The sequence below is a fragment of the Paramormyrops kingsleyae genome, chromosome 7, assembly GCF_048594095.1.
Source record: "Paramormyrops kingsleyae isolate MSU_618 chromosome 7, PKINGS_0.4, whole genome shotgun sequence".
NCBI lineage: Eukaryota > Metazoa > Chordata > Actinopteri > Osteoglossiformes > Mormyridae > Paramormyrops > Paramormyrops kingsleyae.
Genome location: NC_132803.1, coordinates 28751261 through 28766921, shown reverse-complemented (window position 1 = coordinate 28766921; position 15661 = coordinate 28751261). Strand labels below are relative to the sequence as shown.

Here is a 15661-nt window from a genome sequence, read left to right as displayed (position 1 = left end):
GACCCGTTGCGACTTGAATGCTAGTAAAGGCACAGTGATGTCATAAACGTTCCTGTTTTGTTACCTGGGATGGTCTCATTGGGCCCCGTGCAGATCACCTTTTTAATTAAGACTCCATTTGGTGTAAACTCTTCCTTGCATGTCCCATCCAAAAGGGTGGGTTTCACGTAAACAAAGGGCTCCTGATGAATGGTGACTATCTATAAGGGTCAGAAGAGACAGAGACAAGGAAATGCTGATGTCACAGCTAAGGCTTCCATACTTCCCCTAAACAGACAACCAACCCCATCTCCAGTCCACAAGCTTAACTCCTGAAAGTGGAACAATGACTGACACGTGCACTGGAGGCTTGTTACCTTAAGCCTCGTAGACATCTGGAAGCCTCTTGGTTTCTCTGTCTCTCCTCCTGGCCAGATGATCTTCCTCTGATTGTTTAACACAACCTAAGATGGAATTTCATGAAGTCAGAGACAGAACAATGTTGCACCAGCATTCTGTGGAACCGAAGGCTTCTCCTAATGACCCTTTGTTTCCCTGAGCAAAACCATGCATGATTGTGCTCTGCTGCTCCCCATGTATGGAGTTCAAGTGAGTCAGTTCTGGGTGTGACTAAGAAAATGCTACAGGTGGTGATTTAACTGGAATTTAACTGATAATTTACTACCTAAAAAAAGTCAGTCAGTCAGTCATGGGATGGGGGGGGGGGGGGTATTTACAAAAGTCAAGGAGGAGGGGAGTTTTTGGGGTCGGCGTGCATGTTCACCCAACATCCAGTGTTCATATATGAGTTGGGGTCAAGGTCATTGTTTAAGGGCCCATCGAGGATATGATTACTTTGCCAGCCATGGGATTCAAACCCATGATCTTTCAGGCACAGGCATGGAATGAGCAAATGAGCAACATATGACCCCTGTGAGAGCATGATGATGGGGGTACCTGCGTGCCGTTGTAGACGCCCACTTGAATCAGTCGACTCTTCTGATAGTTGAGAATGCTGTAGTGAGCAAACTTTCGGTCCCCGTCGTCATTGAACTCCACGCGTCCCGTCAGGCCCTCTGGATACTTAGACGACATCAGAACTCTGAGGAAAAGCCAAACATCCGCGATTGGGGACTGTTTATGTTGATGTGCCAAAAGGCATCTGCTCGTGTTCCACATGAATGGCCGATTCTCTCAAGGGTCCTCAAAACAATCCTGACAATGATTCCTCAAAAAAGCTGCTGGAATCTCAGTACTGAATACAAACAGTGAAGTGGAAACAAGAAGCAATGTGTCCATCTAACAGGTAACTTCCAGTTGGGTCACTCAAATCAGTGGGGAAACTTCTACGTAAGTCCTACATAAACAACACAGATTGCAGATAAATTCACTTATAATGACATTCATGGAGTTGAAACAGCAGCAAAACTCAAAGAACTTGACACATGCCCTCTAAGAAGACTTTCACATTTATGATGATTCTTTGTATCATCATTTCCTATAGAAGAATTTCACTCTACCAAACAGAAGGGCCCAAAAGCAACGCTGGCCTCACCGTTTGAAGAGGGGGCCCGTCTTCCAGATGTTGGTGTTTCCCACGCATCCACGTGGGGGTTCTGTGATGTTCTCCTTCTCAAAGAGCTCCTGGATGGAGCGTGCCACCACCGCCACGGCGTCGTTGATGTGCGCTGACTCGTTCTTGCCGTTGATGAGCTGAAGGCCGATCAGTCCTAGCCGGTTGACACCGCAAGGAGGATTCAGACTCACGACATTGAACTCAGAATTGCAGTAAATGTGCCATATTACTTGAGAACCATTCAAAATGTCTGCTGAAGAACTTCAAACTGGATTGTTGGATCGTGCCGCTCAATTTGCCTAATATTTTCTATTCTGCAAAATGCTTCAGGCTGCAAAAGTCTGGTGGACCGAACCAAAAATGACATGTGAAATTGCAAACCTCAGCAAGTTCCTGAGGAAAGTGAGCAGGCAGAACTTGGCTATTATAAGTGACATTGGTTCTACAGATAACTGTGTTTTTTTATTTTTTATTTTCATGACCATGATGTGAAAGTGTGCAAAATCCAAGACAAGAAAGGCAGTATTCGCTTACCATAATATTTCAGAAAACACGTCAATGCCGGGTTGAAAAACACTAACAAATTCACGAGAGCCAATCTATTAACATATCATAAACAATACACAAACAAAAGCCCAGCTTTATTTCTGGAAGAAATGAGATTAACACCTCGCACTGAGAGGCTTAATGCAGAAAAAACACATTTAAAACAAAGAGCATAGTTGTATATACTGTCATGCAAACTATGACGGTAATATTTTAACGGGTTTTGGCACCGTTATCGATTATATGAAAGTTATATTGAACTCCATAATCGCGATACCACCACCCCCCCCCCCCAAAAAAAGAGAGAGAGAAAAAGCCCATTACATACAATATGAGTAGTGGCTCTGATACGTACCATCAGGTGCTTCACTCAGGGCTTTACCAGACATTTCCCTCTCCCCGACCAGCCACACGTAACCGGATCCCGTCATGTTGAGGTAACGAGCGGACTTGTATACCGCTGCTGCGTCCTCTTCGCTGGAGGCAGACAGAAATCGTGAGCAGTAGGCTGTGAAGTTACACACATACCGGTATCTTTATATAGACAGACTATATTAACTCAGCATATCGTTGTCACATTCAGGAACACACGTAGACCGTACGGTTGTGGTTTTAAAAAGGATCCTAACTCGTATTTATCTTTTTTTAAAAAAAATACATATTTTTGATGATCACTAAAATTCCTAAATCTGACAAACGTTGTCATTTTACAACTATGAAACGTAACAGATGACTGAGTGATTTTATATGTTTAGTTGGTGGAGGCTCCAGAAATGTAGTGTTTGTCGAAAAATGCCTAAATGCAAGTAAAGTACCTATTCCATGGTATAACAAGTCTGTACAGTATATGGCCTGTAGTACAACCAACACACTGTCATATTAATTTATATATCAGGATAAATACAATCACAAATAACTTGTTATATTACATTTCTGTAATTGCTACGTTTGTGCTTTAGGGGTTTTTGTTTATCAGTGGTTTCAGTTTGCGTTTCTTTGGTCCTATTACATGGTTTTTCGTGTTGTATAATTTTTCCTGGTAAGGTCGTAATTTGATTTATGTGCGCTGTGTATACAGAGCTTGTGGAACACCACCGGCCCACAAACCTTTGCATGTACAAGGACTGCAGGCATCCTGCGTAAAAGACCACTTACCTTCAGTTTATGGCGTAGCTAAAGGCCTGGATTGAAACTGACTCCGTGTGTGTGAAGGGGTGCAAGTGCAGAGGTAACATTCACACACAGAGAAACCAGGGACAAAATCCTGACACAGAACAGAACCACCGAATACGAGGCCGCAGCTGAGCTACCTGCTCCAACTACAGGTTTAGCATCATGCTGCTCGTCATTCACTTAATTCTAATGCATTTGACTTGCATGCCAATTTCCTTTCCAGTTCAGCTGGTGCTTACGCTTATTTATTTTGTGTATCTGTCAGATATTCCACATTTAATTCCAGGCTGAGTCTTATCTATGCTCAGAAAACACCAGATCCACCCACCCGGACCGACTTGGACGGCGATTCTCACCTGGCAGAGAGAATGATGACACGAGCCTCCAGTTCCCTGGCTTCCACCAAAAGCGCCGTTATGTTTGTCTCCTGGTTGAACTGCAGAACTTTTTCTGCCTGCGATTAGGGCACAGAATCAGTCAAGTAGGCTACTTACCCCCACCCAGAACCATGCTGGCTTTTGCTCTCGTTGCCGGGATCGGTCGGTCGATTTTTTTTTTGTTTTCGTTGAAAAAGAGAGAAAAAATGATAGAGATCCAAGAGAATAGTTTCAACTAAAAAAATAAAAAATAAGCCTGGGGGAAAAAAATGTTCTGCATTGTGGCATGCAAACTGAAGGTTATCAAGACTCCAAAAAAGGAACGTGCATGTTAGAGGTAGAAAGGGGGGAAGAAGATCGATGCAACCAAAAAATTAAAAAAAAAGAGGTGGAAGGGAAGAGGAGGTGGGGAGTGGGCTTCTTTCCCAAAGAAAAAATTTTAAAAGTGCTGCGGGATGGGAGGAGGTAGTGCATGGCACGCGTCTGTCCCGCGCTACCAGATCCGCACAAAGGAAAAGACTTGCAAACCCCTTGCTCTGAACACATGCATTCCTTTACACAAAAACAAAGTGTAAAAGCTGGCCGTTGTTTTTCTCATAAATCATTTTTTTCCAACATAAAACCATTCTCGATTCAAATCATATTAAAAATGCCTGAAAGTAAAAAATGTAAAAAAAAAAAAAAAATAGACGTGCTACCAAGATAAGAACATTTCTGGTCGGCTGTTGACTGCTTGGCGGGTTTTCTAGCTGCTACGTTTAGAGAATTGGTGGGCGGCGTGCATTGACCATGCAAAATATACCTTGGGTCCTCGCTTGTTGTCATAGGACAGTTGGTCGAGGTTTTCATAGTTCCTTTTTTTATTCTGATGAGTAATGTGCACAGAGAAAATATGCAGACACAGAAGAGTATTATAAACAGTTGAAAATGGTGTGCAGTAAAGCATTCCAACAAATCTCCAGTTTCCTGATTCAAATTTTGGAATCCTTAACACTGGGGCTTGCAAAGACATCAAAAAACCCCATCCGTAACATGCACTCCACCCCGTATATCGGACAGTACGTGCTGTTTTGCGATTGACATGGGAGACACCGGCACGCTTCGCGTTTGTTTTGCCCCACCGAGGTGCGTCTTGTGTGTCACCTACAAGACGGCACCTATGGCGACTAGACTTGTATTGTTCATGAGTGAATATTTTAATAATCTGAATCAACATTCTAAGTGAACAAAATGACACTGCACTGATTCGTTCAGTTCATTTCGTTCAATGAGCGAATCTTCCTTAATTTTGTTCAGTGACTGATTTCATTCATTGAGTGATTCATCGTTCAGTTTGCTCCGTTTGTTCAGGGAGTGATTTGTCATTCATTTTGTTCTGTTACTTCAATGAGTGATTCAGTGTTCAATTTGTTCATTTCGTTCAGTTGTTTCAATGTTTCAATCGTTCAGTTTGTTCGTGTTTTTTCCTTTTGTTCAATGAGTCCTCGTCCAGTTGACTTGTTTTGTGCTTGTTGTTTAATAGGTGATTAATCAATGGACTTGTTCTTGGACGGCAGCCGTACTCATGTGCATATGTCTGAAATAGGCTAAGTCACTGTGGCTAAGAATTAGTTTTATTCAATTAATTTAAGTTTACATAAGTACAAAATATAGACAGGCACCCCTCCCTAACCCTGACAGTCAGAAACATCCTCAGAGCAAAAAATATCGCACAGGAGTACAGGAAGCAAACAGATCAATGAATGAATATGAACAATTATTTGAAGTTGAAAGAATCGATTCACTGAAAAGAATCATGATTTCCATCCCCAATGGTGCCTGTTTTTCCTGCATCATTCGTACTTTGCAACAGATGAGCCACCAGCAACATTTAACCATAAATAAGCTTCCGATGTCTTATGATATAGATTTTTTGAGATTAGGTGGTTTTAAGATACAGTTATTTTAGCAGGGAAGTTTGTAAAGGTTCTCTGTCCGATGCTTTGCCCAGAAATCCTGTAATCGTTTATATACATAAAAAATAGGCAGCAGTTTTGGTTGCAAAAATGAATTTGAAATGGAATCAAGTCCATACATTTTTAAGTTTCTTGATTTAAATTATTCCTCTGTGATGACCTCAGCACTTGCTTAAGCCATACTCTGCACTGTACTGATGTTTGAATGTGAAATTCTCATTTCTACGACATAAAAACCAACTTTTTAATACATTTTGAGGAATGTATTAGTATGATTTGCTATTCAGATATCGAAATAATAATAATTGCTTTCAGTTACTTAAGACTGCACACAATCTTAGACGGTCACGGCCTGGTTTAACCCTCCGGCGTATTACAGCAATGTCACCTCATTCTCATCCAGCTTCATCAGTTATTCATTGTTTTTAGTTTACTTATCTCTGATGGCAGTTGAGTCCCTGTCCTTATAGTGTCAAAAGTACAAGTTATTATATTAAAAGAGAAATTCATATTCAGACAGGTATTGTCCTTTGAAGTCTCCTCCAGCAGCTATTCCTGTTACATATTTCCTGGAACCACTCATCTGAGAACATTATAACCTTTTGTCAAGGTCAATTGACTGAAATATGCTGCACTGAACTGTCACATAATCTCTGTACAGTTTCTGATATAGCGTGTTACCATTCTGTGGCTGAAGGCAAGGTTTATATTGTATTTTTATAACTTTGAAAAATAACAGTGTAGCTTCTTGATATAGTCACACAGAGTGTAAGGTATGGCACGGTGTCACACGTAAGGAGCTTGGTCATTGGTTACATTACTGGAGGACACTGAGAACTTAATCACGTTCTATGCTTCTGTACAGTCAGATACTGTCCACCTTGGAGTCGCATGTCTATTGTTAATGTGAAAAAAAACCTGTGTGATATACTGGTTTCCAAAATCTATACCGTGCTTCACCAATCAGTCCTCTCATGTGTATATCAAGATGCCGGTTTATATATCGCCAGTACTTTAAGATCCCAGAGCACAGAGCTGAACCTAGACATAGTCCAGTCCAGCATTTTTTCAGATGATATTGAACAATTATCTATTTTCAACACCGGCTTATCCAGCAGACGGACATTTTGAGCTTGGAGCCTATCCCAGCGAGTACCCAACAGGGGGCGCCCTAAATGGGTTGCCAGGTGATACTGAACATTTGGAGTTAATTGTATTGTAACTGGTCTGGTTAACTACAGCATTACCTAAAGGGTACTTTGGTCCCAGTGTGTGTTCTTTGCTTATTAAGATTCCTGATGGACAATAAAATATATCATGAATCAAGGGTGAAGGAACTGGACTTGGGGGGGGGGGCATGTTCCCCCCAATATTTAATTTGGCTTCATTCATCCCCCAAATAAGCAGATCTTTGTATTTAAATGAAGTTGCCCCCCCACAACATCAAACGCTCTCCTACGCCATTATCATGAACAAAGCAATATATTACAAAGACTAATTTTGTATTTTAGACATTTTAAGTTCAGTTTGCCCCACTGGTGTGTAGAATTATCTGGATTTTCGCCTGGACAAACCTCTCCCTGTAAAAACACCAGCAGCAGAAACAGGCACCCATGATGGACGCTGCCCCTACCGTGGCAGCCATCGACGACAAGTTAATTAGCGCACATGGGACAGAGGGAGTTAAGCAGCCGTGAGCACCTAGGGAAAAGCAGGATGTGTGTGTGTGTGTGTGTGTGTGGCAGGCATGGAAGCAGGACCCAGCGATCTGCATCCCACAATGAGTCATGCTGGACTAAACACGGACTGCCTCAAAACCTTTTGCTGTATTATTAATTGAATGTGAGTTAAGGCAATATACACTCTTTGTATGTTACCCACAGGAAGGGTGATATGAGAACACATTTCGATATCATAAATCAAAAAACGCAGAAGTCATTATTATGATTGCTAGTATCTGTAGTATTTTAATTTCAACTTGTGATAATTTGCTTCATTTAAGGTGCTGTTTTGGAAACAAAATTCATATGACAGCATTTTCTGAGCTTTGTTAACCTGGTTGGTAGTTAGATAGTTAGAATCTTCACCCAGTAAAATTATTTAAGTTAAATATAAATGTGAGGTTTGCCCAGGGTGCATGTTCTGTCAGTTACATTTATCTGGGCCTTTGCATGTTCATATTTTTGTAATTTAAAATACATACATTTTCCTCAGCTTTTTTTCTTTTGTTAATATAACATGAGCTTCTGACTGACAGCACACATAGCCAATGAACATAAGTTACAACCTCTGTGATGTCCCGCCCCCATCCAAGTTCACCAAGAATAAGAAATCAACACAGTGAAACCTACCAAAGGCTCGAGCACACGCCAAGAATCAGCACAGAGAGAACAACAGAATACCAGAAGAATCCAAAGAAGGGGAAATGCACAAACGAGCTCTTATGAATTGTTTCTCATAACGTTCTTCTGCCGAGATACTTAAGGCCTTCACTGTTTTTTAAGGGATGATAGACCTCAGTGCAACAAACAAGAAAATGGCAAAAAAACCACACACACCAGCACCAGCTGCTCAAAAAGTACCTTCCTTAAGTCATATAATCTGATAAAAAATACATTTCACACTCTACCCCATGAAATGCTTTATAAGCAGACCGTGCTTGAGAAAAGCGTAACCTATGCAGTTAGCAGAAGCACCGTTATAACATTTCTATACCTTTTAATGTAATCTTACAGCTTTTCTTGCTTCTTGTGTAGGCGTCGCATTTAATCATCTTAGTAAACTGTTGTGTTTTTAAGTAAAAATGCCACGTTGCAAGAAAACAGGCATCTATTTACCATGCACCTTTGAAAAGAGGGTTGCGGTAAAGAGCTAAACCCAAGGAAGGTACATGGAAAAGCACATCGTTGCATTAGCCTGAAACTGTCTGAACGTTTGGAAGACAACATGTTCTGTCTCTTAAAAGCCGTCACTAGGTAGTCAATTACATCGTTTACGGAAACACTGCCAGGTTACCTAAAAACAACAAGGAAAACTCATCATCACAGACTTAAAGCACAGGTTTAAAGAACGTCCATGCACATCATTTTTGACAAGACGATGTAAATATTTTCTGCCCATTAACTTTTTAATGTTTTATGCCAGTTCTCATGTAACCCCTATAAAATAAAAGTAACTAGGCCTACCAGGCATTTACATAAACCAGTGTCATTCAACGTTCTATCAATGTGCGTAAACATTAATATCGTGAAGCATTAAAAACGGAACAACAGGAAGTATTCTACTGTATGTTAACCTTCAGAACTAACTGCCAACATAGCTATCCATTGAACTGCAAAGCAAGAGAATGTGCCAGCATTATGACTGTTCTAGTGGGTAGTGTTTTGCTTAAAGTCAAGCACTTGTGTCTATATATAAAAGGTGCTTAGATCAAGACCCAGGAAGATCCTCAATTCAAGTCAGGAAAGCATCATGCTTGACTCAAACTGCTCCATGAATATATACAGCTGTAAAAAGCATAAAACGCTATTGGCCCATGGGTCTGCTAACTGTAATAGTATTTCATAAAATATGCATAATATTTAGAAAAATTCCTTTTGTATGTCAATATCAAATGCCATAGAAGTAACCATGAAGAGACAAACAGTCCTTTAGCAGATTCAGTCAATGTGTTATGAAATACATTCACAAACAATATTCACAAGACATAAACGATAGTGATACAGATCGGCTCAAAACACAGTACATTCTTAATCATTCCCAATAAATTCTGCCACTGTTCAAGCAACAATCTGCCATAAGAGATCTGAGACAGGGCCTTCAACATAAATATCCAGCAGAAACGCAACATTCGCCGACTGACTCGGCCTCGGAGCGGAGAATCGACACCAGTCCTGTTCGCTGTGTCTCAAAAGCTTACACCATACCTGAATGCAGGACCATTTCCTCACCGTTTAGCAGCGCGCTGAGACCATCAAGACCTCGGAAAGTAACAAAGTCTGAAACCAGGACAATATCTGGGCCACTAGCATCTCCTGAAATATACCAGGTCAACGTTGCTTTAAACAGGCACTTGCGACTGGAAATAAAGGCTGGGGAAGCACGCAGGGTTATGTGTCGTGGGGTTATTGATGTTTTGCAGAGTCCCAGGTTATAGTCTTCACAGTTTGGGTCGACACAGGAGAATTTGACTGTGGCGAAAGCAATGTGGGATGAGCATTATGCACAGTTTCCTCAGCTAACCACTTAAGACGCTGTTGATGCCTCTAGCATAAAAAATGTTAGCCAATGTTACAAAATGGAAAGAGATGTGTTTACACAACAAAAAAAGAAAACAGTTACATACATAGAAGACCTCTGAAATAGTCAACACAAGTCAACACATACGCACACACACACACACACGCACACGCAACAGACACGCCCGCAGTGCCCTGGCTGGCCTCTGGGTGGCGTTGGGGTGTGGTCCTGCTCCATCTCACCTTGGTTTCCCTCTCCTCCAGCAACGTCTCCAGCCTCTTCTGGGCGGCGCGGCCCTCGTGGTCATCGCTGACGATCAGGATGATGTGATTCCAGCGGAACTCGCGCATCATGTCAAACCACACATGTGCCTGGTGGGAGTAGGGTGGGACCGTCCGTAGGAAAGACAGGTGGATGCTCTGGGGGGGGGTAGAGGGATGGAGTTTAAGAGTGGAGAAACTATGGTGACCATTTGGCTTGGGCAGTATCTAATTTTTCATACCATCATGGGGGCCAGAATTTATACCGCGGTATGCAGTATTTTAACAGTATTTTCAAAAGTCTGGTATTTGAAAACTTAACAATAAAACTTGCCGAGTGGGGGGGGGGGAGGTTCTTCTACAATAAAAGTCTTCGGACCACCTGTTCGGCTAATTTCAAAATACCACGGTATACCCAAAATACCACGGTATACCATATTACCGTAATACCACCCAAGCCTAGTATCCCTCAGTTCTTAGCTTGAGACACACAGAAGACAAGGTTTACACCTGGAAGAAACAGCAATAACTTTCCATATTCCATATTCCATTGGGACATTGTTTATTGGGTGTCATGTGGTCTAAGGAGATGGGATGGTGTCTGACCACACGGGTTAGGACTCTGTGTCTCTGATTGCAAGGTCCCATCATTGTTGGACCCTTGAGTAAGGCCCGTAACCCCAACGACTCCGGGGACACCGTCTGAACCTCTTCAAGGACCCACAGTCTTTCGTCACTTCGGACAAAAGCGTTGGCTAAATATGTAAATGAAGAGTCCCAGTGCACAAGGCCCCAGCCGACTTCAAGGAACAAGTCACGGTTAATGAGGCAGGTCACTGCTCTGCTCTGAACGGGGAACATAAAGCTACAATCCCCAGATTATTAGTGTAAGACACAGCCTTTGACTAAGCTGGCCTCTCTCAAAATAAAGTGATATGTGGTGAATTCCTCACGGAGCCGCCACCTCTGCACGCCGCCGCCTGCGGGAAGGACACTCAGGTAGACCTGGCACCAATCTCCTGCTTTCCTGAGTACCCAGTTGTTAAACTGAGGAAGTGTTACAAGCGTACACAGCAGACACCATTTTGTGCATCAGACAGCGCGCAAGAACCATGTAAATTTAATGTAAATTAAATTGTTCGGCATACAAGGTGTTTCTGTTAAGGAAAAGAGGCATTAATTATATCAGGTTTAGTAAATGACAGATGCCATTGAAAGAATATCGTGAGGATTATGACTCCTTGTTGACCTTCTTTATATAATAGTTATATAGACATAAGAGCAATTGCAAGTCTGTTATGCTGTGTAAATATATGAACATCATTTTGTAAAGTTAAGAGTCATGACTCACGGGTTATGGACCAGGGAAGCCGGAGCAGGACTGGAGGAATTGGGTAACGACAAGCAGGAACATACAACCACTGCACAACGTTAATGACCGGACTCACGCAAAACACACAGACACGGACTTAAATACAACAAACTGATTAACACAACTAGAAACAGCTGACAACACGGGGATTCCACACGAGGTAACGAGGGGGGCGTGGCACACAGGAGGATCAGCACCAGCAGGGCATTACAATTAAGGTCTTACAAGTATTTCACTGGATGTCAAAATGAAACTGGAACATAAGTGACTTCGAAAATGGGGCATGGCTACAGGTGGGCGTCGTCCATCGAAACGGAACATCAGCCCACCCAATTGGAAGAGACCAAATCTGACCAATCGTTAGCTTCTATAATCTTGCATTTTATATATAGTTCCCAGGAGTACTTTCCTTCTAGATGTAGCTCTCACTGTAAATGAGATCGGAGACCATTTATACAATCTTGTTCGAATGCTGGTACCCAGATCCATGGGCGTAAATTATGGGGGTGGAGGGGGGTTGTAACCCCCCCAATAATCAAAACCAGCCAACACAACCCCCTGGACCCCCTTTAATGGATGGAGACCTCAACACCCCAATGCCCAACCCAAAGTTATGCCCTTATCCAGACCCACCTTGTCGGAGTAGATGGACATTCGTGTCGTCAGCCCCATCACAGGAATGCGGTAGAAACCTGCGGTGTATGAGACGGGGGTGGGGGTCAGGTGGTCGTTGGACTGCGGAGGGTGGCTGACTAGGATGGCGTAGACCTGTTGGAGGAAAACAGGAGTGACTGAACGTCGTACCATGGGCTCCTTACCACAGGTAATGGCTGGGTAATCATGGACCTGCAATGATGCTGAGGGACTTGGTGGTCTGTCCTTAATGAACGCTCCATTTAAACCTCTCAAAGAGAAACATAACCCTCTGCTACAGAAAGAGGTCACTTCCAACTGCCCGTTACTTCAAGATTTCTGTGTTGCCTTACACAGCGGATATATAATAGGACAACTCAAATTGTCCTAGAAAGAATAATGCTTAGAAAAATATGGAAGACTGCTACTCTACAGAAGGCCTGATCTTTGGAGAACCTACAGTGTATGTAGGTCTGCTCTGGTCAAGGGGAATCAGGACATGTAGCATGTAGATAAATAAGAGAACTATTTATTTGTACTATATTTGGTTCATGTGACCATTTCATATTCTTGTGTGCGACAATGCAAAATGAATTCAGGTTCTTTAAAATAACACAGATTAAGGTGACCTTCCCAAAGCTTACATATTTTTACAGCTGGATACTATTGCTGAGGATAATTAGGGTCACGATATTTTAGCCCTCGGTTTTAGCCCTGTCCTGTGGTACCCAACTGGAGCGCAGCATCTCCCACGCACTACTGCACCACACCGTCCTGCTGCTCTCAAACGGCCAGTCACATGCATCAGCCTTGTCCTATTATTATATAAAGCTGTATTTTTAAATACTGTTTGTCAGACTTATTCTAGATGCTTTAAGAATTGCAGCAACACATTTTCCCATACTTCACTGCAATATTTTCCAGCGACTTGTAAACTTGGAAGTGCGGTCAAAAGTAAAATCTTTGCAATACAGAGCGATTCGTTCGGTTTGTGTTAAACCGCAGTTTTATGCCGCGTAATTAAACAGGGCGTTTTACGAAACCCTTTAAGGGCCTTTTGCTTTTTTCCCCATAGGCAAAAAGTGATACTCGCTGGCCAGGCGCCATATTAAACGCCTAGTTGGCGAAAAGCGCTCGGATGGCTCGAGAAGTGAATACAGAATCTGCAGCAGACACGTCTAATTGTGTATGCGTCACCTAATTCAGCAAATTCTGCAATCGATTCATAGTGGATACTTTACAGATATTAAATCATCCCTTTAACTCAGTTAATAGGCTCTGCATTAATTTCCTCTGCCAGCACTTCTGAAAACACCATCTAAATGTCTTCAATCTGCCCAGCTTTCAAACGTCTGCAGCTTATCGCGGAGGAAACTCCGTTTCCGTATTAATTACAGTACTTTGTTCCGGCGAAATCTCAGCGGGCGCGTCTTCAGTTCACCGGTGTATCATGAAAACTATAATGCGACACTGCCAGAAAGGGCCGGTGTATGGCCGATGTCAGTCAGTCCGGTGCATTTATTGAATGTTTCATGAAGACCTTGATGAAATGAATATTCTTCATAATTTGCAGTCTTGTAATTTTATAGTTCTATACACGTTTGAATGAAGTCTGAAAATCCTGTATCCAATGCTATGGTCTTATTCAAATACTCATGTTATAGGCTACTTGAAAACCGCCGCATGATTTTTTTGCATCATGTGTTTTTATATAGCCTACCAGGATACATTTTATACAAATCATTGAATTATCGTGGTTTTTTGAGTAAATATGCCTAAATAGTTGACGTCCCGATGTAGACCTAATTAACATAAAAACAATCATTACAAAACAATGACTCTTCCTGCGTTTAGTCCGTTATGCAGTTTTCTATTCAGTCCATTCGCTTATCGTTATAAATCTGGAGAAATGCTCAAACTGATGACATACATATACGGTTTTACTGCCTATAAATGCATTTAAATGTAAAGAAAGTAAGAAAATGTTTGCTTGATTGAATAAAAATTCTTTAGTCCTATACCTAGGCACCAGTAAGTACACAGTAAGATATACAATAAGGAGCCATGCAGCAGACAGACTACCAAACCTTTGGAAATAATTAATTGCATCTTTAAACCGTGGACTGTTAATATGCGTTTTGTGGCGTCTTCCCCGGAGTTCTGTACTCAGTGACTAAAGCTATACCGAGAAGGAGAGACAGACGACCGCACCATCGCTGAACAAAAAGCTTCAGCACCGAAAACGCCGAACATTTGTGTGAAAACTGCCGGTGCGAGTGGATCTGCCGAATTACGTATGAAAGCAAACGGTAGCTGCTTGGGAACCATGAAAATCAATGTGCTTTTCAGAAACAGGGTGTTATAGGTATATATGATCGGGCTGAGACAGGAGCCGTTGTGTGCTAGATTGGTTTACCTGATTTGAGATGAGGTCCTCGCAGACCGAGAGTGCCATCTGAATTGCATTGGGCTTGTGGGTGACGGAAATGGCGTTCAGTTTGAATTTGTCTCTCCCGTATAGTTGGTTTGCTTGAGTGACCGCGTCCTTGAACACTTGCTCGTACCTCTTCTGGCTGAGCACAGCCCCGATATTCACCATTTTTGGTTCGCAACCGACCCGTGCAATGGAGCACGAGAGGAAAACGGCCATCAGCATAAGACGCATCTCGATCCAGCCGTGTCCCGTGCTCACTGCTGCTGTTTTTGCGCTTGTCTGCTGGGCAACACGTTTTACCCGATCCACGTTGTTGTTTCCGATCCCGTTCTGCTTGCTTTTAGATCTGTATGCACAGTGGAGGAATGTACACGACCGTCGACCACATATGAGCATACCAGCGCTCTTAAGGTTTCTCCTTCTCACATCCCGATGTTCATTGCATGACTATCCTCCTGATTTTATTCATTAGATGTAGATCCTACTCCTATTGTCTAACAATCCCTCCAGGATGCAGTCACGGATGTACGTACGTTGTTTTCTCTTAACAAAACAGTCTTCTCCTTTTGCTTCGTCCGCTGGATCCCACCTCGGTGAAGCCGGAGGTTGCACTGAGCCGCGTCTCCGCTTCGCTGCGATAGTCAGTGTGTGGCTGTCCTTGGTTCTGACAGCGGCGCTCGCACACGGATGCGCGCTCCCCGTCGTCTTCTCTGTCTCTTTGGTCTTCACCAGATATCGAACTATATCTATTCGGATTACATTAACGGTACAAATTATTATTTGTGCCGAATATGTGGATTTTGTATTCCACGTGTCGCTTTTAGATCTAGATCTAAAGATGAACGTATCATAAAAAGATAGTATCGGACACAAAAGGAGATCATTGCGTGGGCGGAAGGGTATACAAATCTTGAATTTGTAGTATAAAATGTTTAAGTATATTGTCTGGCGTTTATATCCTACAAAATGCGATATTGTGTCCATTATGGGCAGCGTAATAAGTTTTTGTATGCGTAAAAATACGAGTTCATAAACAAAGGCTACTATCGAAAGAAAAGATGACATTTGGACTATCTCTCTTGTTTGACCAGTTTCATAGCAGCCTTATTGTAAAATG

At 42.3% G+C, this 15661-nt stretch overlaps 1 protein-coding gene across 22 annotated transcripts in view; it reads right to left on the bottom strand.

The window, feature by feature from the left end:
• The window catches only part of LOC111853980 (glutamate receptor ionotropic, NMDA 1-like), a 31188-nt gene extending 15839 nt beyond the window's left edge, over positions 1–15349 (bottom strand). For 5 of the 22 annotated variants that reach the window (XM_072714719.1, XM_072714720.1, XM_072714722.1 and 2 more), the window contains exons 1-10: positions 14527–15347; positions 12111–12245; positions 10088–10264; positions 4454–4516; positions 3631–3728; positions 2457–2578; positions 1535–1709; positions 937–1081; positions 357–443; positions 57–200 (exon numbers count right to left, since the gene is read on the bottom strand). In XM_072714719.1, the coding sequence (XP_072570820.1) occupies positions 57–200; positions 357–443; positions 937–1081; positions 1535–1709; positions 2457–2578; positions 3631–3728; positions 4454–4516; positions 10088–10264; positions 12111–12245; positions 14527–14940 (1560 nt within the window). In that variant the 5' untranslated portion in view covers positions 14941–15347. Of the gene's footprint in view, positions 1–56; positions 201–356; positions 444–936; positions 1082–1534; positions 1710–2456; positions 2579–3630; positions 3729–4453; positions 4517–10087; positions 10265–12110; positions 12246–14526 lie in introns of all 22 variants that reach the window. The other 17 variants (XM_072714713.1, XM_072714714.1, XM_072714724.1 and 14 more) reach the window with 13 other exon arrangements.
• Between the last annotated feature and the right edge of the window lie 312 nt (positions 15350–15661).